A 22901-nucleotide genomic window follows, 5' to 3' on the forward strand; every position below is an offset into this window, starting at 1 on the left:
CTGAACTTTGAAGCTCCAAAAAGCACATAAAAGCAGCATAAAAGTAATCCATCAGACTCCGTGGTTAAATCCATGTCTTCAGAAGCAATATGATATGTGTGTGTGTGTGTTTGTGTTAAAAACAGATCAATATATCAGTCCTTTTTACTATAAATTTTCCTTCCTGCCCAGTAGTTGGTGATATGCACGAAGAATGCAAATCGCTAGGGCAGTCGCGATAATTAAATTTGCCTGTCAAACAAATAATTGTGATTGTGAGTACTAATTGTCTGTTTTAGGGCTACAGTATTACAATTAATTGTATCTATTAGGGCTTTCACGATTAATTGTCATATTGTCATATTTCTTAAGGTGCATTTTGGTGAATGAGACACAAAAACGTGCCGTTGATGGCATTTATGTATTTGCTCAAAATTCCCTTATTTGTGCAATAAAATGTGATTGGAAGTTGAAATGCACAATAACTGCAGTTATTTCAAATAACCACTGTTAGGTCAAATAGCAACAGTTATTTGTCAGGCCTATGAATTGCCAAAAAACAAAAGAAGAAGAATGTGAAAGTGAAAGTGGAGATTTATAGTAAACATGATTAAATATTGATATTTTTTCAACCACATCTATCATATCGCTTCAGATGACATAGATTAAACCACTGGAGTCTTATGGATTACTTTTATGCTGCCTTTATGTGCTTTTTGAAGCTTCAAAGATTTGGTCACCATTCACTTGCATTGTATGGACCTACAGCAGTGAAATGTTCTTCTAAAATTCTTAATTTGTATTCAGCATAAGAAAGAAAATCATACACATCTGAGATAGAACGAGGGTGAGTAAACGATCAGAGAATTTTCATTTTTGGGTGAACTATCCCTTTAACTTTCTTAATGGTAAATACAATTTCTTTATTTCTAAATTCGATCTGTACATGGTTTTGTGAGATTCCCCCATCCCCAACTAAGGTAGATATATAGACTGTATGTTCAAATAATATACACAATCAAATACAGTCTGATAAGTATGATAATGACGAAGAAGAGGAGGATGAGGATGAGGAGGTCAGCATATGTGTTTGATTTACCTGTATTGGCAGAACTATAAGAGCCACACAGATCATGATGACCACTAGCAGTTGAGAGGGCCAGATCTGAGGTGTGACGTCACCAAAGCCCACCGTAGAGAAGGTGACCACACAGAAGTACAGAGAGTCAAACAAAGTCAGGTTGTTCCCTGCTCGCTCCAGATGCTGAATACCACAAATACTGCAAAAGAGAGCAACGGAGAAACAAAACAGAGAAACAGAGACTGTATAAGAAAGAGTGAGGATGTAAGAATCAGCTCACAAGTGCTCAGTATCTCTATAAAACCAGCAAACCAGACCAGACATCCTGCTGAGGTTTTTTCCAACAGGGAATTAATAAGTTCCGTTCGCTTTGTCATTGCAAATGCCAGTATGTGTGAACGCCTCCTTAATAGAGATTTTATGCTTTTCAGGTAAACAGGTTAAAAGGATTTACAGGTGTATGGCAAGCCAGTGGGTATATACGATCAACAAAGAATACAAAGCATGTTGTTATAAACACAATCCTGAACACAATAACTGTACGGTGAGCCACGCACAAGACAACAGGATGTGGGTTATCTTTCAGCTGGTTTGTATGTGTGTGAGAGTGTGTGTGTGTGCATTCAGTGCGTGTGTTTACTCTGTGTTGAAGGGCTTGTTGAGTCAACACGCATCTGTCAGTGGTGAAAAGGTCATTTTCTACCTTCTGTTTTACAATCGCCCCGTTACCCTGCACATTCGGACCTCCCTGCTATTTGCATCACAGAACAAAAACCTGCTTTTTAATTAATAAGCACTATATAAACATCATCCTGTTATCTCCTTACCTGACAGACAGGAAACCGCACTGTCACGTCAGTTCTCATTGTGCAAATCGCAAATCATTTTCATAATCTGTATTTTAATCTTTCAGTAGAAATATCAAGACATACTTAACCTCCTGAGACCTGAGCGTGACTGCTGTGTGCATTGTCCATTTCTCTTTTTGATTTGTAACTAGTAGCACCTAATAAACTGCTACATTTTTCTAGAGCAAAAAGTTTTACTAAAAAATAGATTTTCACATATGTGGACAGTAGGGCTAATTTGTGAAATTTTAAATAATACCAAGCTATAGAAAATCTGCTCCCTTGCTCACTATTTAGTGCATGACTTAACCTCCAGTGTGCTGTCTGTCTGCAATGGCATTTTGGATGAAAATATAGACTCTTATTTTCTGACTTAAACAATAAAAAATCTTCCCATGTAGTTTTGTTGCCATTTCTCCCAAAGACAAACTTTGCTGAGATCGGCGCCATGTTGTTTTGTCAAATGAGTCTTCTTTACTAACAGCCTAGAGTGTCCTGAACTGAGATCAGTCAGTTTAAATGAATTTAAATGATGCATTGTGTATAGTGAAGCCAAAATATAACATCCACGCATGTGTACACGGGGCCGCATGAGGTTAATCCTTCTGCATCAAAAAAAAGATACTCTGGGGTCCTTAGAGGACAAAAATGTTCATGTCAAAAAACTGCCATAATAATATATATTAATATTATATTACACTTTCAATTAGGTATTTATTTTAACCAACATCAGTCCTGATCATAACGTCTAGGTTACGTATGTAACCTCCATTCCCTGATGGAGGGAACGAGACGTTGTGTCAGAGAAGCGACACTAGCTGAACTATGAAAAAAGGCCAATGAGAGTTGGCAACCAGTATTTGCATGTCCCGCCCCCGGACATACGGGTATTTAAGCGACGCAAATACGGGAGTTCATTCAGATTTTTCTGAGGAGCCGGAAATGGTCCGGCCACAACAGTGGCTCGGCTCAGCGACGTGGCAGGGGAGACACAACGTCTCGTTCCCTCCATCAGGGAACGGAGGTTACATACGTAACCTAGACGTTCCCCTTCTGTCGCTCTCTCCACGTTGTGTCAGAGAAGCGACACTAGGGGTCCACTTATAAAAGCGCCACGCGCTGAGCCGTGTACGTGAACTGCTGATACAGGAGCGAGCAGGTATTCTTACGTGCAGGACAACCAACTGTATCAGGCTGCACGTACCCTTCCCCAATGCCCCATTTAAGCCATCAGGATTCCTTATCGTTACCCTGGAGGGGGGAACAAGGTGCTGGCCGCCAACCTGGGAACGGGCCAAGCCTGGCCGGGCCTCTTACGTTTCTCGCTTAGAGCAACTTAGGCCGGGGCCCTTACACGCATTGAGGGAAGGGGGTCTTAGCCCTTATTCAGGGCGGAGAAGACCCTGCGGAGGCCACGCCTACCTGAGAGGGGAGGCAAGTTTAAGTGGCAAAACCATCAGAGGCCTGACTTAGGGCCTATGTGGAAAAGTCGGTGCGGTGGTGGATCCAGCCTATAGAGGGGAAGTGGCTGCCTAAGGGAAGCACGGGAGTCCACTAGCCAGAGGGGACAGAACCGTGGCGTTACACACAGGGGAAGTCCGAAGGAGGCCTTACCTGTGGAGCACCTATACCAGTGCAGGGTAGCTTGCGGTAACCGCAGTGGCTTGGGTCGGCGAGTTCCTCCGCTGAACTGCGACCCACGAGGGCTAGGGAGGAATCAACCAGTGTCCCAAACCTGAGATCTCCTGGGAATGAAGGCACACTGTTTCCCCTGGTTAGGGGGAAGGGCGCTAGATGCAAGTGATTCACCCGGTCAGATCGTGGGCGTGCCACCGAGTTCTATGGGCTCGGTACCTGAGAGAACACGGGACGATACTGACTCAACTCGGAGATTGTAGAATCTCGCGAAAGTGTTAGGTGTTGCCCAGCCCGCTGCTCTACAACTGTCTGCTAGGGCAGTGCCCCTAGCCAGTGCCCATGAGGACGCAACACTCCTGGTGGAGTGGGCTCGGACCCGCAAAGGGGGGGGGCACGGCCTGGGTGTGATAAGCCAGGGAAATGGCGTCGACAACCCAGTGGGCGAGTCTCTGCTTGGAGACAGCATTCCCTTTCTGCTGTCCCCCAAAGCAGACGAAGAGCTGCTCAGAGCGTCTAGTGCTCTGTGTGCGGTCCAGGTAGATACGTAAGGCACGTACTGGACACAGCAGTGAAAGGGCTGGATCTGCCTCCTCCCGGGGCAGCGCTTGCAGGTTCACTACCTGATCCCTGAAGGATGTGGTAGGAACCTTGGGCACATAGCCCGGTCGCGGTCTTAGGATCACGAAAGTGTCTGCTGGACCGAACTCCAGGCAAGCATCGCTAACAGAGAACGCATGCAGGTCCCCGACCCTCTTGATGGAAGCGGAGCGATCAGCAGGGCGGTCTTGAGAGAGAGGGCCCTGAGTCCAACTGAGTCAAGCGGCTCGAAGGGGGGTCTCTGGAGTCCCGTAAGGACAACCGAGAGATCCCAGGAGGGGAACAGGTTAGGCCGGGAGGGAGCTATCCTCCGGGCACCTTTTAGGAACCTGACGATTAAGTCGTGCTTACCAAGAGACTTTCCGTCTACCGTGTTGTGGTGGGCCGCGATAGCGGCGACATACACATTGAGGGTGAAGGGGGACAGCCTCCTCTCCAGCCTCTCCTGAAGAAACACGAGCACTGACCTAACTGCGCGCTTCTGCGGGTCTTCGGCTCGGGAAGAACACCAGTCCATGAACAGACGCCACTTTAGGGCGTAAAGATGCCTGGTAGAGGGGACTCTGGCTTGATTGATTACATCTACGACGGCAGATGGTAGACCGGCTAGATCTTCCGCATCCCATCCAGGGGCCAGACGTGGAGGTTCCAGAGGTCTGGGTGCGGGTGCCAGAGCGTGCCCAGTCCCTGAGAAAGAAGGTCCTTCCTCAGGGGAATTCGCCAGGGAGGGGCTGTCGTGAGGAGTGTGAGGTCTGAAAACCAAGTCCTTCTTGCACAAGTCTTGCACCTGTGCAAGAAGGCTCACTGGGGGAAATGCGTACTTGCGCAGCCCCGTGGGCCAGCTTGTGGGCGAAGCTTGACCGCATGCCTCATAGGCCAGGGCAATAGCGTCCCTCACCCAATGCGACATTGTCTGCTTGGTGGCGGACGCCCCCCTGTTGCGGCGCCCATGGCAAACGAATAGTTGCCCTGACTTACGCCACTAGCGAAGTGAGCAAGCAGAGGATGTCTTCCCAACGGCAATCAGGGCGTGGCAAGCCGATAGACCGGCCTGCTGATAATTTTTCCTGCAAAAAGTCCAGAACTGAAGCAATCTGGTAGTTAACTGGATCCGCATAATGTGCACTGCACCATCTTTCAAATACACCCCATTTATTGGCATAACTTCTTCTAGTAGAGGAAGCCCTTGCACTTAGAATGGTCTCGATAACTTCAGGTGAAAGCCCAGTGTCCAACAGGTGGCACCCTTCAGGGGCCAAATACGAATCTTCCACAGCTCGGGCCGGGGATGAAATATTGTCCCCTGCGCCTGGGACAGAAGGTCCATCCTATCCGGAATCGCCCAAGGCAAGCCGTCGAGAAGAGACATTATCTTCGAGAACCACACCCTGTTCGGCCAATGCAGCGCTATCAGTAAGAGGCAAGTCCTGAGTGACAGAAGCTTGCCCTGGGCCCAAAGGAGAATCTGACGTGCCAGTCTGTTCAGCTGGCGTGAACGTAGACCTCCTTGATGATTTATGTAAGAGATTGCTGCTGTGTTGTCCACCCGCACCAGGACATGTCAGCCTCTCAAATACCGGAGGAAGTATTTCAGGGCCAGAAATACCACCATCAAGAGTGGGACCCAAAGTGAGGAACCGGGGTCTGAACCACATAGAAAGGGTACGAAGCGTGTCGCACGTAACCCTTATCTGCCTTAGGGGACTGGCCCTTGGATGAAATCCCCTGGCTTTGAGCCACAACTGAAATGGTCTCATGTGCAGAAGGCCCAAAGGGATCACCAAGGACGCAGATGCCATGAGACATAGTATTCATTGATACTGACGAACAGTGCAACCTTGACCTTGCCTGACTTTGCTCAGGGTTTTCTGAATGGACTCGATTCGAGCGGGAGACAACTGTGTCCGCATCATGATCGAATTCCATACAACGTCCAGATAGGTCATTTCCTGAGTGAGAGAGATGCATTTCTTGAATGTGCGGGGTGATAGGGCTAGGCCGAATGGAAGAACCCGATATTGGAAAGCTTCGCCCCCGAAAGCGATCCTCAGGAACTTCTTGTGTTGTGGCAGAATTTCTATATGAAAATATGCGTCCATGAGATGGATTGTGATCAACCAATCGTGATGTTGGATTTGAGACACGACCGTCTTGACAGTTAGCATCTTGAACATGAAAGCCCCGATTGAGCGATTCAAGCCTTGAAGGTCTAAAATCGGACGCAACCCCCCCACCCTTCTTGGAACCAGCGTAAACATGGGAACACACACCGCTTGCTTTGTTAATCAGTCATTCTTTTTCTTCTTTTTTTTAAAGAAAAGAGAAAGAGCAAGGTTTCTGCGCGCTGCCTAACAATTCTAACTCCTAACAGAGGAAAGTAGTATGTTCTGACAGTCAAGAAGCACAACACACACAGAATGATCTGAAGACAAAAGATCCGACGATGCACCTGTGATGCATCTATTTACAGCCCTGCTACAGGTGCATCCAATGATGTCATCAGCAGAGGCTATAAATTCTATTCATATTGCACTGGCATGTTGCACACATATTCACAGCTGGTCACGCCTAAAGTTGTTCCCAAAGCTAATTCAGCTCAGCATCAAAGTGTAGCTTTTTGATAGGGAAAACACCTTTGGCCAAATTTATGCCGCTGGAGTTAATTTATCTTGCTTGATCATGTGTAAGAATGTTTTTGCAGAATTTTTCTGCAGTGTATACAAAGTATTTTTTTCTCACCAGGTGAAGATGAGGCAGAGCAGAGTGCTGATGAGGATGAGCACCTGGTTGAACATGGCTGAGTGTGTGCGCTGGATCGCTCTGTGCAGGTCATTCTAAAAAAAGAGGAGAAACATGGGGATAGAAGAAGGCAAGAGGGAAGATTGTGAGACAGTTAAATAAAATAGTGCCATTGTGCTCAAACAAATGATGGAAACAAAAACAATCGACATGAGGTCTGGCAAATGTGATAACCATAAAGCTTTCAGCAGCACATGACAGCAGATACTAGTGTTGGGTTTGAGTCCACATTAGTGGAGTCGGAGTCAAGTCTGAGTCTTTACACAATCAAGTCCGAGTTGAGTCCAAAAGGGGCTGAGTGGGACTCAAGACCGATTCCATAACAGTCCGAGTCAAAATTGTAACCGTAAACTCAACATCAATATTTTAAGCTTATTTTAAACTTCACAACTAAGAAAAACTGTTTGTCAATACAAATATAACAAAAACACCTCTGTTGCATTTCATATATATATTTTATTATTAGAGCTGTCGATTTAATTCAGTGCGATTACAAAAAATAACGTGTTAAAAAAATTAAACACAATTAATCGCATGCCCACGGGCCATAATAAGGAAGATTCCTGAGAAATGCAAGCTTGTAGTACCACCTGTTTACTCCAGAGGGCAGTAAGTACAATTTCAGCTGTATGAGCAACTCGCAGTTTATAGATCCACAAACATGCATTACGTTCTTGCGTTCAAAACACTCGAAGAGCGCAAATGCGATCTAAGGGATCTCAAGATGTGTTTAAAGATTGAGTATTAAACTATATTTAACTTGACACAGTGACCTAAACATTTTATGTTTATGACACAACACACCGGAGATGTCTGACGCAGGTGTAAATTGACGGGTCCTTAAACAAACCCTCATAATAAATCTCCAACTGATTGACAAATTCACTTGTGAAATGGATTGCTGTGAACTGTATGCCAATGATTGACTTATGATCAATATAATATGGTAGTAAACAATACATTGTATTCTAAAGACGCTTTTTGTATTGACTTATCAATGATTAACTCTTCTGCTACAAGAATGTAATGCATTATAATCATCTGAATATATATATATATATATATATATATATATATATATATATATATAATGTTTTAATATTTAAAGATAACTATGTATAATTATATATTGATATAAATATGTATAATCTTTATATATTGAGATATTGATACATAAGGGGCTTTCTCAGCAAATATTTGTTAATGCTATTAATCACAATTAATTAATCGGGACACCATGTAATTAATTTGATTACAAATTTTAGCCCTAATTATTAGTTTCCTGCTGAACAGACTTCAGCGTGGTTTCAGAATGAAAGCTTGTGCTTTATGTGTATGAAGACAAAACTGTCCTTCAACACAATTCTGATTGTGTTCTGATGACATGTGCATATGTGTGTGTGTGTGTCTGTTTGCTTAAACACAGTGAAACAACTCTGGCTACATCTATGACTTCAGGGGCTAATACAGCAGCATGCAGACAGAGATGCGTTCATTATTTTTTAGTTTGTTATTTATATATTTATTTTTTCATTTAATCACAAATGTCATGGACTCGTAAAAATATCCCAAGTCCCAAAGGCTCGAGTCTGAGCAAAACTGCATCAGAGTCTGTGACAAGTCCAAGTCCATTAAACTTGGACTCGTGACTGGGACTCAAGTCCAAGTGCAAACTCGAGTACCCCAACTCCAGCAGATACAGTCAGGAAAATGAGGCAAGAGGAGTAAATGACAGAGACAGAGGGGAAAATAAGAGGTGTGTGCCTGAAAGTGGATACACACTATCACAATAGTTTCATAAGAATGGACAGGTGCAGCGCATGGAGATAGAAAAAGATAGGCTTCATTTCTTACAATCATGTTCTCAAGAGCGTGTTTGGCCAGCCAGCAGTTCAGAAAAACAGGAATGAACAGGTTTCTGAGGGAGGGCAAAATCACCTGATTGGAAAGAAAAAAAGCCTTTTTTGTGATACAACACATAACCTTTTTCAAATGTTTGGAATCACTAAGACATTATGTTTTTGAAAGAAACTGATACTTGTGTTCACCAAGGTAGCATTTAAAAGAGATATTTCACCCAAAAATGAAAACTCTCTCATCATTTAGTCACACTCAGGCCATCCCAGATGTGTAGGACTTTCTTTTATTCTGCTGAACACAAATTAAGATTTTTAGAAGAATATTTAAACTCAATACAATGCAAGTGAATGGTGACCAGAACTTTGAATCTCCAAAAAGCATATGAATGCAGCATAAAAGTAATCCATATGACTCCAGTGGCTAAATCCATGTCTTCAGAATGATATGATGTCTGGGGGAGAAACACATAATTATTTAAGTCCTTTTTTACTATAAACCTCAATTTTCACTACATTCTTCCTCTTTTGTTTTTTGGCAGTTCACATTATTTGTGCATATCGCCACCTACTAGTTTTGGCTGGTCAAAGGTGGAATTTATGGTAAAACAAATACTTAAATAGGGACATAAGGGGACCTACAGAGCTGACATATTCTTCTAAAAATCTTAATTTGTGTTCAGCTGAAGAAAGAAAGTCATACACATCTGGGATGGCATGAGTGTGAGTAAATAATGAGAGAATTTTCATGCATAATTTGTTTATTAATTTGTTGAGGAAAATAAAGAACATCCAAACCACAACCATGACTAAGACACATGACCAGACCAGGAAGAAAACATATTTCAAAATAAAAGACACGAAAATGAAATCAAAACTTAAAAACATGCACGTGAACAAAGACAGACAAACACGTGACACGACCAATGAAAAAAGGGGTTTAAGTCATGTGTCCCGAGCCACAGCAGCTACAAAATCCAGCGTGTCGGTGGTGCCAACACACCAAAAGTTACTTAGTAAATTGATATTATACACCTAAAGAAGAACAAAAAGCAACCAGCATTAAAGATGGATGTGGAGCTGATATTGTCCTTGGCATCAGAGCACAGAATCATTTTATAAGTGCCACAGTGGCTACAAAAATATGGAGAAGATGGAGTTATTATGCAAGGAATTGCATAACATTTTTTAATCAATGGTGTGTTTTTATTTAATGTATTTCATAATAAGAAGTCTTGTGACTTATGAAACTGTTAGCAAGCTTTTTACTAACGTTTATATTAACGTTTGTGTGCAGTGGAGGACATGAAATTAAAGGTACACTCAGTAATTTTTTAAGTATGTCGAAGTGGCTTACTCTGACACCTAGTGGCCTGGAAGCTGCATCATTCAAACATTGTATTTTTCAGCAGGGCTGGACTGGGAAGAGAAATCGGCCCATGATTTTACATGTGATTTTTCAGACAAAACTGAAAGGGGGTGATCCGAAAGTTGTGCTTGCTATCCTTTTCTGCATATTGTGGCGCCGTTTTGTAGTCCATTCACGTCCCATTCACGTTTCGTGGCAGAACCACCGGCCAGCTCAGTCTACCGATGGCCAGTCCACCCTTGATCGGTCCCAAAGTTACCAGTCCAGCCCTGGTTTTCAGTTACCAATGCTATTGTAGAAATTCACTATGCATAGTAAACCAGGATTAATTTAATCCATGAGTGAAAGTGCCCAATAACAGGGCAGTTACTGAGATTAAGCCAGTAGTATCAGCTGGTCATGTGATGCAAACATGGCTGCCCCATGAGGTGCCCCTGCCCTATGTAGAATAAAAGAGCTTTTATTAGGTTACTTTTATTAGGTTGATATGAATGTTCAACTCACATGATTTTATACATTTGTTTTAAAATGACTATTCATTTCTTTAGAAGTAAACTTTTTAATTATGGAAAAGAATTACTGAGTGTACCTTTAAAATGGAAAAAACTTGTACTGTACTAAAAGTATTGCTTTTCGTTAAGCGCCACCTTCAGGAGTAAATTTGATTTTCATAAATCCTGAGAAAAAACTCAAAAAGTTGAGTTCTTGGTGTAAATAGACCTTTTTTCAGAAGATCATCTCATAATTCTTCTCACATTTGGTGTGAACAGTCCTTGAGCCAAACAAAAAGTAGAAAAGTGCATTTCATCCTACTGTTTAGGGACATTAAAAGAAGCTTGTTCACCCAGTAAGTATAAATTAGCCTTAAGTCTGAGTGACCTACAAGGCAATCACGCTTAAGGAAATGTCTGCAGAAACCATGGGATGAAACGTCACCTAAATTATGAACTCACAGATATCATTCCTAAACTCTATATGTCTGTGCACAGAGGAAAATGTAATTGCGCTGAAGTTTCTCTTTCATAGCTCAGGAGACTTCACAGGCTTCTCAGTTTTATTAAAATATCTATCTTTGTTTTAGATGTTTCTACTAAAATTCCTTAGGAGAAAAGTATCTAAAACCAAATCAATTGTTGACATCCAGGAAGAGCATAGTGAAATACAATTAATGTGGGTAGCTTAGCTCAGATAATTTGGTCTTGAAATAATTTTGATGAGAAATGTATTCATTTTGGTACATCTGATTTTTGATGACAGACTTTGGTATGTTGGCAAATCTGAGCACAGTTTGAGACAATTGTTGATATACTATGTATCTTTTTTTCTTTAGAAAGTCTAGAGGAGACACATATAAGATTACTTGAGCCTTTTTCTCAGTAGAAACAATAGAGGTATTCATAGCTCCTTTGTCATTTTTATTTCATTTGTCAAAGTGGAATATTTTAGGATGAATAGAAATTTAGAAGAATACAGCCTTTATCTGAAAAAGAAATAGTCATTTGTAACATTGTAGATGTTTACTGTTATTTTTTATCAATGTAAGGCAATCTTTGTGAATAAAAGCATCGATTTCTTAAAGCTTAAAAATGTCATAGTGATTTCAAACTTTTGAGTGGTAGTGTATAACACACAATACATATTCATGAAGAAGTGAGAATAAGTCTTTTATGCACTGTAAATTCCATTCACACGCTGTACTCACAGTGATCACGAAAGGAATGGCACTGATCATCTCCAGAATGAATGGAATGCGCAATACTTGTTCCCAAATGTTGCCCTGGAAACAAGGATACTCATGTCAGGATCAAGGAAGACTATCGTTACAGTGACCTATACAATTAAAGATAAAAGACCGCTTTGACAGAGTTTGAACCACTGAAAAACAAGGGTTAAAGGTCACTCTCTTTGCACACTTTAGGAACACAATTTATTAATCATTTGCAGTTGAGCCTGTGGCTCAATTAAGGTGTTAAACGTCTGGCACATCTTACAAGCATGATGTATGTTTATGTCGAACCCATGTGGGCAAACATGCCCTGTTAGTTTTGAAGGAAATCAATGCGTAACGAAGAGTCAGAGAGATGTGTTGATGCAGGTTGTAGTCGTCGCAGTGAAGATCAAAGGACGTGTAGGCGACTGAGGGATCTCTCTACTGTAAAGAGTCTCCGAGGACAAACATGCCTTGAACTTCCTCTACTCACTTAGTCTCTCCAAAACAGCTCAAACTAAAATTATTGATTGCTACCAGTCAAACTTTTCCTATCTTAATCTCTCTCTCGCTTTTACTCACGCAGTCATGTGTTTGTATTTTAGTTAAATCAACTTTTGTGTGCATTCTTGCGAGTTGATTCTGGTCTGCTTGTAAATCAACGTCAATGTAACGATTCGATCACAGCAACATGCTAAGAAAGAGTTATTTTTGTGTGGCCACGAAAAATATCCTTTCTGAGAATTGATAGACGATCAATATTGAGTGTTCGCTGGATGAACAGATACATTGATTGTAATATCAATTCAGCTACTTCACGTTAATTCTATTAACCGATCCAAATGTTCATAATTAATTATAACGAGTTATGATTAATTAAGCACGTTTCCCTTTTAAGGGTATTTTTGACTGTGGTATATTTTGATAAATAATCTCATCCCTGTTTCTAAAAGATTTAGCTTCAAATCTATACCTACTGTATATGTTAGGGCTGGTACAAAATCAGTATCTCAGAAAATTTGAATACAGCCATCTACCAGGAAGTTTTAGAGCACTTCATGCTTCCTGCTGCTGACCAACTTTATGGAGATGCAGATTTCATTTTCCAACAGGACTTGGCACCTGCACACAGTTTCATTAGTGTTGACCCAGATCACAAATCACTGGTGTTGGTTGCTATGGCGACTGAAGTCAACGGGAAGTCCTAAAGAGATTCTTCCGGAGCAATCTACAGTGCATGCGCAACCTGCCGACGCCATATTGTAAACACAGTACAGCTAAGATAATAGCATAACACAACATCGCCAAACTTACCAGTTAGCGAACTTTCACTGAAACCCCTAAATACGCTACAGAGGTGATAGTGTGGCACTTACAACGGAACTGAATGGAGCCAATTTTTGGTTAAAATACTCACTTTTCAAAAGTATAGCCATAATGTGTGTAAACATGATTCTAGTGGGATACAATCACGTACTAACATTATCTGTAAAGTTATAGATAATTTGACAACTTTGTTGCCATGTCATCCAGTGTTGGGTGTAATGCATTACTAAGTAATTAATTACTGTAATTAAATTACTTTTTCATTGAAAAAGTAAGGGATTACACTTATTTTTTTCAGTAATTTAATTACAGTTACTTCTGATGTAATTATGTTAAATACCATATAGACTATAGAACAATTCTATAAAAAACAATAGTGAATTTAAAATCAAAATGTTATGTCTTATGTTAAAATGTATGTTTTCTATTTAAATGCAGCCCCCTTAAATTCTTTGGCCAGTTCATGAATAATTTATTTGATTTTTATATGATTTTTGTTTTTTTTATATGATTTATTTAAGAATTAAAAGAACAATTTCATGTCTATCCTTGTATTTTTCATCTGGTCAAGGTTGATGGTCAAGGTCAAGGGTTTTAGAAAGTAATTATTAATAAGTAAAGCAATTACTTTTCAGACAGAGTATTAGTACAGTAATCTAACTACACTGTAGAAGAAGTAATTAGTAGTTAGTAGTCTTTTTTAGAGTAACTTACTCAACACTGATGTCAACAAACCCTAAAACCCTAAAATGACTGTAAAAATTACAATTTAAACAACTTTACGTTTCAAATAATACACATGTTTTAACAGAAGAATAATGTAAGTGCTTTTATACAATTATAAGCTTCACATTTCTGTCATTAAACCATCAAAAAATTGGCCCCCATTCACTTCCATTGTAAGTGCCTCACTGTAACTTTTTGGTTTTAAGAAAAGGAGGGACGATTCAAAACAAATTTTGTGGTTATTAACATTATGCCGCAAATGCTGTTAATTGAGCTTAACTTGTATTGAACCCGGAATATTCCTTTAAATAAGAAAAAATTACTTGAGAAGCAGAATGACATAATATTTTAAGTCTTGTTTTCAGAGAAACCTAAAACAAACTTTAATTGGATTTATGCTTAAAACAAGAAAAAACGATTTCCCTAATTCACCAGAATTAATTTCCAGGTTGGTCTAGCTGGTGGAATTTAGCTGGTGAAGCTAGTTGACCATCGAAGCATTGTTGGTTAAACTAGTTTAAAAGCTTGCTGGGAACATCCTATGCTGCATCCTCCATCCTCCATCCAAACCTCAACATCTACTGGTGACCACTGATGCTGGTCTTTTCAAGCAGGGATTCTACTCTTTTGTCTTACCTTTTGTCTCATCTGTTTTGTCTGATCTTCTCAAATACTAGCCAAATAACAGTGGATATTTTCTGCCAGTTTGGGACCAATATATGGCCTCATTGTGTACTTTGGAAAAAGCAATGAGCCATAGGCTGTTTATCTCACCTTGTAACTGAGGTACACCAGCAACATGGTCTCTGAAAAACTGATGAATGCAACAAGCACCTAAAGAGAGGGGACAATAGACAGACAGAGAAACATAAAGAGCCAGAGATGAGAGAGGCAGTATGTTGCACACTGTCTTCAGATTAAATGGGCAAACTCAGCGCAACACAACAATAGCAAATATTACAGTATGTGTGCTTGTGTGTGTTCCTCTGTGTTTGTGGATGGCAGAAAGGGTTTATTTGTTCTGACCTGAAGAGCCCAGAGTGGCAGGGGTCTGTTCACCCAAATAATGAGGGACCTGATGACAGGAAGCCATTGTTATGATGACATGAGAGAAAAAGTGAAAGAAAATGAAAAATTAGAGACAATCAAGAAAAGGGCCAATAATTAAACACACATGTCAAACAGCCACACCAATTCCCGAATCCAATCCATTTATGATGCTACAGGAATCTGTAATGAACATATTCAAACAAACATTTTTGTTACGAATGAAGAAATCAAAGCGGCATCATGTTAAACACACAGCAGGGTGCTGGCAGAATTTCTGATTCTTAATAAAGAACAAAAACTGAAGCGCCTTGTTCAGGGGTGTAAAGTTACGAATTACAAATACTAGATAGAGACGTGGAACTGATGAGCACACGCTCTCAGCCCTGAAACATATTTTACACACACGTGAATGCAGAAGATTCTAGCTATGAAATCTTTGATATGAATATATCAGGGTTTAATGGCATAGACATTTCAAGGTAACACTATCACCCCCCTAATTACTGAGGTTGTAATCGCAGCAATGCAAAAAAGCATGTTAACAATGAACAATGTTTTGGCTAAGCATTCACATCTGCACTTGCATGCTTCTGGATCTGCAAGTCCCTTTTTCTCACTAAGAAAGAAAGTTTGCATTTTGTTCTGGTTTACCATAATAAAACAAGCACTTAGCCACCTTCTCCTTCATTTATCATGCCACATTCAAGAGTCTGGATACTTACCAGTCAAAATGGCTTCTGTTGTGGGCAGAGGCATTCTGTCTGAGGCAGCCAGGACTGCTGGGAATGAAAGAACACATGCTTACAAAAAGAGTTGTAACCGCTTATCTTTAATGCATGGAATAAACATAATCACTTCAATGTTCTCCAGATTGTTCCTCAAGTATCTCACTTTCTCCTCTGTCCAACCACACTCTCTCCAATACCACATGAACTCTCTTCTTCTCCTTTCCTGTCGCTCCATTGCATCTCCCTTGGGCATGAACTCCTCAGTATTCTACTCAAGCTCTTAAGCCCTCTGGTTGTCATCAAAACAAGCTTTCATATTTGTATTTATACTGACTTATTTGTTCTCTTTCTTTCTTGCTTTCTTTCTATATCTTAATCTCTCTTTCTCACTATCAGTTCTAGCATCTCATTCTCTCTCAACACTCTCTACGGCTATTCCAAAACATACTTAGTTGCCTTGGTGTCTACTTTCTGGCTACCTTTTAAAGAGTGATTTGCAGCAACAATGCCACATGAAGTAATTCATTCTCAATGAGAGTTGGTAATTTCTGGTGACATGAATGACTGGAATAAAGTTTGTGTCTCTTTTTATTTCGTTCTACTTCTTTTTTCTCCATTCCCATTTGTCTCACCAGTCTCTCTCCTCTCGCGGGTCATCTAGGAGAACTCGTACGATGTACAGCAGGCAGCTGAGAACCTTCAGGAAGAAGTTAAACAGTCGTACTCTCAAACCTGCAGGCGAGAGCGGCAACACATCACACATCAGCATTACAAAGAGCTTCACAAACAACAGAGACATGAAGCAGAGTTCTCAAAGACAGGACAACACAGCTTGTGGACAGCACATCAAACGACCAGAAACAAATACAAGACCAACCAATTACCAGCTCCAAAGAGCCACTCACACGGGTCAACAGCACTTCACGTAAAAGCAAAAACAAACTACCACCTCACAGGACAAGAATTGCCACAATACAGCACAACAGTCATGCTTCAGAAGCAAAAATCCCATTTATTTTCCCCATAGAGAAACAGAATTTTAATGATAACTTATAAACTTTTCAACACAGACCTAACAACAAAAACTCACTTTCTTAATCAGTATTCTTTGTCTTGTTAACAAGTTAAAATATCTAAACATCCTTAAACTTAACTTAAAAATGACTTAAGTAGATTTATTTTTCATACCCCTCCTGCAATTTTGGTAACACTTTACAATACAGTTCTTTTAGTTAACATTAGTCAGCACATTAGGTATCCTAACTAACACTGAACAATAGTACATTTACTGTACATTTATTTGATTATTATTTAATCTTGGTTCATGTTAATTTTGAAAATACAATTGTTCATTGTTAGTTCATATTACATGTTACATATTACACATATAAACTTCTAATTAAAAAAAAACTGAATTGTTGAAATTAACATTAACCAAGATTAATGTGCACTGTAGAAGTATTGTTGAAGTTAACTAATGTAGTTAACTAATGTTAACAAATACAACTTGTGTTAAAAGCATAAATTTAACAAGATTTAGTGAGGTTTATTCTTCGAGATATATTCTCTCAAAACAAATATTAATATCTCTATAATATAAATGTATCTTGTTTTAAGAATTAGATATTTGTACTGCAAAACAAGACAAAAAGTGTAGCTCATTCCCACATAAAAGATGTTAAATACACAGTCTCATATCTTTGTCTTTTTTTTTTTCATCAGATTTTAATAATTCTTTGCTTCAAATCAAAGTTTGCAATTTTGAGATTTATGATGGAGATGACTGGTTTGGTTTATGGCTCAAAACAGTTTATTTTTAGAATTTGTCAACATCTCCAGGGAGAAAATGAATGGGGGAAATCCTTCCGAAACCCCATGCGATCAAAAAAATGGGGTTCACTGTTGCGCTGTATTAGAGCCGCTCCTCAGCCTGGGATGTAAAAGAACTCACTGGATCTTTGGTTTTTGATGAAGAACAGCTTGAGACGCTCCTTGAAAGTGTTTTCATTCACATAGAACTCTACCTGCACTCTAAAAGGAATGATGATGTTTGGATGGAGAAAAGCAAGAGATGGAGAGGAACGGGGGAAGGACAGATAATGATGATATGTTTGAGAGAGGAGGCAAGAGAGTTAGTCTTATTGCAGAAATATAAAAAGCAACCAATTGAGAAGCAGAGAGCACTGTTGCTATATTAAATTCTAATGGCTTTAGGAGGAAATGATGTTGCCTCTTCTGTGTAAGCGCTTGACCTCGTTGTCTGTGCTGACTCAATCTACAGTTATAAATGACTTTCACAGTGAGGTTTTGTGCAACAGGAGAAGCCATAACTATCCACACTCAACAAAAAACATCTGAAACTGGAGTTACAGACCCCATGAAATCAAAATAGGAGTTTTATGTATTTGTTTGTTGTCTTTCAAGTGATCTAATTTATATATGGGTGTATAACGTCCCTCCCCCAATACCACCAGCTACCAACTAGCAAGCAATTCATGGTTCATAGCTGTGATGTAACTAATGCCAATTGGCTATTTTAAAGCTGCACTAAATAACTTTGCACTCTCTTGCAATGTCTGTGGTTAAACTTACAATTGCAAGCAATTTGTGGAAGAACATTTTACGTGAGTTGTGTTTCGGCACTGCTCTTCTGAATCTCATGATTTGAGCTTACCAGGACATCGCACTGGTGTGAGTGGCATGCCGTCTGGTGCTCTCCATGTGTTTGTTTGTATGTTTCTATGCGTCTCTAATTGCTGGTCGCTTCAGGTATACGATCGGCTGAAGCTCCTGGATATTCAAACCATTTTATTGGATAATTATCAGGTGAATTTGGAAAACTTTCTTAATAATCCGAGGGCAAAACTTTTAATTAGAGCTGGTGGCCACTCGATGTTTCCCGCAGAAAGTGCAGGAGAAGACATGGAAAACGAGGGGGGATCACCATCAGACTGAAAGCACATTTGCAGGCTAGTTACTTTTCTAGCCCTGCTTCCTATGCATGGAAGATGGATCATAGCATCTCTTTTGACCATAGCATCTCTTTAGTAACTCCTGAAAATATTAAAATATTGTTTATATTGTCAAGCCAGTTCCCGCCTCCCACTTCCCATTGAACTGCTTTACACTGGTGCCAAAACCCGGGAAGGAGGAGGGATACGCCGTAGTAGAGTTCTCGCCACTACCATCCACCCCAACGGAGCAGCCGCGAGGGGAGAAGGGCCTCCTAACCAACCGCCTGGAGTGGTCAGGTCCGCTGCCAGGGGCGGAGGAGTCCACTAACTGCCGCTGAAACGTGGCAGGGTCTGAGACCGCCGACCGCGAGCGGGGAGGGGCTCGTTGCCGACCGCCTGGAGCGGGAGAACCACTGCCAGGGGTGGGGGAGACCCCTTCTGTTCCCCGAGAACGCAGCGGGGCATTCCGTCCGCCAGGGGCTGGATGGTGGTGCGAGGAGAGAAAGTTTGTTTACAGACCTGTCCGTCGTGTGTGTGTGTGTTTGTCTTTTGTTTAAGTTAATCATTAAAATATTGTTTATATCGCCAAGCCAGTTCCCGCCTCCTCCTTTCCATTGAACTGCTTTACAGTGGGAGATTTAAGTCCTTTTGTTGATCTGGTTCCTGTAGACTGTACATTTTTAATGCCCCCCGACTTACTGGACTTGGAGGTGGGTTAGCAGTCATTTTATAAAACACTTTTAAGACACTCTGCCAGGCTGTATCTTGTACCGTGTATTCTAGCTTCAAAGCGCAGCTATTACGAGACACATTCATGGTCATATGTTAGACTTGGCTCTTTCATATGGTTTGTCCATTGCTGATATTATTTTAGGTGTCTCTCCCTATGCTCACTCAAAGAGCAACTCAAGATGAAGACAATGTTTAACTACGATCGCTGACTGCTGTATTGATTTGTGAGATTGTGATTTTTGGTTGAAATGTTATTTTATTGCGTGATCTGAACTAACGATTCAATCGCGCTGTTACCAGCGTTTATCCTCCGTTAAATTGCATGCACCCGTTTGTTCGCTCTCTCTCTCTCTCTCACACACTGAAATTCACGGAGCGAGCAGCACCGCAGTTTATGTCCGACTAAGGCTGGTGTTTTCAAATTCTCCCACCTGTTTGGCCAGTCCCTTTGTGTGCCTGCTCATTTCCACCCCCACGTGGTATTAGCTCCGTCACCTGGATCTGATCCAGCCATCATTCTTTCCCTCCACATTCAAATAATCGTTGACTCCACCCTTTATGATCTAATCCTCCATTTTGAAACTAGTTTCCATTTTGAATTCAGTTCGCCATTGTGAACCTAGTTCTCAATGTTGAAACCGATCCTCCATTTTGAAACTAGTTCCCCACGTGGAGTTTAATCCGTCATTTTTGTTTCCTTTGTTACCGAATCTAGACACACACACACATCCATACACTAGCATATAGCTCCACTATTTAGTTAGGACTTCCATTTTATGTTTTTGTGTTATATTCATATAGTATTTGGCGGTGTTCATTACTGTTTGATTATAATATATCTTGTAAAATTATACTCCTAGTTGCTTGTTTGAATATTGTGTTGAAGCCAGCCTCTGCCGCGTCAAGAACTCCCCTATAACTTCACTATTGTTAAATTGTTGTTGTTAGAAACCAACTGTAACCAGATTACTGTTGGATTCGTGCGGCAATAATTTGAAAAGCTTCTTCCCTTTTTGAGTATTTTGATTATGAATCAGAATACTCAACCTTCAGGGTAGATTTTTATGAGACTTGATCAGTCACTTACTATAATTTTTCTCTTGTCAAAGAGTGGTGCCTGAGGATAGAATTTAATGAGTTAAATTCTATTATTTAATTTAATTATTAATTAATAATGAATAAACATTAATTATTAGTTATATCTGATCAAAACAACCAGTGCACTCTACAGACTTAAAAAAAGCTGACCCTGTAATAGGATCTTTCCTTCATTTTTGGAGAAGAGGCAAGCCTCCTACTAGTGAAGAATGCAAGAGGCAGACTGATGGTGTTCTGGAGTTGGTGTGACAGTGGTGAAGGATTAGAGACTGTGATGGAGTTTTGTACTGGTTGGTTTATCCCTCAGAAGAGGTGAATGGGATCCTGCATGTGTTGCTGCCATAGTGCTTGCGAAATAAAGTTTTGTCTGCTCTGCATGATAAGCAAGGACATCAAGGGGTGAGAAAACATCCAGTCTGGTCTGGCAGTGGTGTTATTGTCCCAATATGTGGAAGGATGTGGATAAGTGGTGTAAAGAATGCGAGTGCTGTGTGGTAGCAAAGGCAGTGCAGCCAAATTTATGGATGTTCCTAGGAACCTTCTAACCTCTAGACTACTTGAGATGGTGGCTATTGATTTTACTACCTTAGATAAAGCCAGCGATGGGAGAGAGAATGTGCTGGGTGTTACTGACATTTTCTCCAAGTTCAACCAGGCCTTTCCTACTGCAGATCAGAGGTCAAGTATGGTGACATGCGTCCTCCCTGAAAAGTGGTTTTAATATCTACGGCATTCCCCAACGTATACACTTTGATCAGGGGCATAGTTTCGAAGGGGAGCTACTTCAATACCTGTGTAAGGTTTATGGTATTAAAAAGAGCCGTACTACTCCCAACGATCCTCAGGGAAATGGGCAATGTGAGCAGTTTAACCACACGCTACATTAACTTTTGCGGAACCTTCCTGAAGGGAAAAAATGGCGCTGGCCACAACACTTACCACAAGTTATTTTCACCTACAATACAACTGTAAATAATGCTTCTGGTTACTCCCCATACAAGTTGATATTTGAACAGAAACCACTTTGCCTGTAGGTTCACTTTTGGGCGTCCCGAAAGAATATGAGACAGAAGGGACAGTGGAAGATTGGGTGAGGGAGTACCAAGAGCATTTGCAGTCAGCGTTTTGTGGTGCTAAGCATCATCTAGAAGAGGCAGCAGTACACAGGGTACAGCAGCAACCTGAAGGGAATGCCTTTCTTCTTCCAGTGGACATGGCAGTATACCAGCGAAAGGATGGGCATGGTTGCAATACATTTCAGGATACCTGGGGTTCTACAATGTACAGAGGCGTTTGTTGTCTGAATGATTTTGGGAGAGTGTACACAATTTGTCTTATTGAGGAGGCTGGGCCAGAGAATAACATTAACTGGGTAGAATTGCAACCTTTTCCTGGTCGACCTTTCATTTCGGTGTCTGAAAGTGAGGATGCTGCTGTTCCACCGGCAGAGAAGAGAGTTGAGAGGGACTGGAGGATGATAGTGATATGAATAGTCATGTTGTATTGGTGCCAGTCTGTCGTAATCTTCCAGAGGCCCCTTTGAGTAAACACCATGAAGAGCCAGTGCATTTGTCTGTAGGCTGTAGTAATCTTTCAGAGGCTCCTTAGAACAACATTGGGAGCAGCCAGTGTATTTGACAATAGGTCTAAGAGACCTGATTGCGGAGTTGGGTTCAATACATAGAGAGAACGATTCCACTAGTGTTTTGTAGAATTTGCACAATTGAGTCATTTTATTTACATTTTTAATAATGAACATTGCTTCCTAATTAACTGTGGTTTGTATAATTTTTTATACTTATAACTTGGTTGAGAGATCCGAAGTTTTTGGAATTTATCGATAAACAGATTACTATTTTGAAATAAATACGAATTAGACATCCGCATCAGTCAGGTAGGAAGCATTTAAAGCTTTTTTTAGATGAAGAATGATTAGCTATACAAATGATACATTTGAAAATAAAATAAAGGAAATTGAATCTGAAGCATACCAGAAAATTACCCCTGATCTTCTTTTGGAATTACACGAACTGAAAATTATATATAATGAGCTCTCAATAGAACATGCAAAGAAAATTCTGATGAGACTTAAACAGACTTATTATGAGGGAGGGAGAAGGCGGGAAAGTTATTAGCTTGGTGTATTAAGCAGTTACATGCTGAAAGAGCCATAAATTCCATTCAGACAGAGGAGGACGAGATAACATTTGATCAAGTTGAGATAAATAAGGTCTTTAGGAACTATTATCAAGCTCTTTATAGTTCTGAATATTCAGAGAGCACAGCAGAGAGACAAAAAAAATACCTGGATGTTTTGGATATTGAGTCTAGGAATTTGGAATCTGGGACATCCCTTGAAGCTGATCTAAAGTTTGACGAGCAGTCTGAGGACATTATTAGTATGAAAGGAGG

General features: G+C 40.6%; 1 protein-coding gene across 1 annotated transcript in view; it reads right to left on the minus strand.

Annotated features, from left to right (window-relative positions):
- The window catches only part of LOC127647743 (potassium channel subfamily T member 2), a 149895-nt gene that overhangs the window by 63483 nt on the left and 63511 nt on the right, over positions 1 to 22901 (minus strand). The window contains exons 2-10 of the mRNA XM_052132186.1: positions 17657 to 17736; positions 16338 to 16437; positions 15700 to 15753; positions 14954 to 15002; positions 14702 to 14761; positions 11870 to 11944; positions 8797 to 8880; positions 6883 to 6977; positions 1079 to 1259 (exon numbers count right to left, since the gene is read on the minus strand). Of these exons, the coding sequence (XP_051988146.1) occupies positions 1079 to 1259; positions 6883 to 6977; positions 8797 to 8880; positions 11870 to 11944; positions 14702 to 14761; positions 14954 to 15002; positions 15700 to 15753; positions 16338 to 16437; positions 17657 to 17736 (778 nt within the window). The remainder of the gene's footprint in view (positions 1 to 1078; positions 1260 to 6882; positions 6978 to 8796; positions 8881 to 11869; positions 11945 to 14701; positions 14762 to 14953; positions 15003 to 15699; positions 15754 to 16337; positions 16438 to 17656; positions 17737 to 22901) is intronic.

Source organism: Xyrauchen texanus, chromosome 8 (genome assembly GCF_025860055.1).
Source record: "Xyrauchen texanus isolate HMW12.3.18 chromosome 8, RBS_HiC_50CHRs, whole genome shotgun sequence".
Lineage (NCBI taxonomy): Eukaryota > Metazoa > Chordata > Actinopteri > Cypriniformes > Catostomidae > Xyrauchen > Xyrauchen texanus.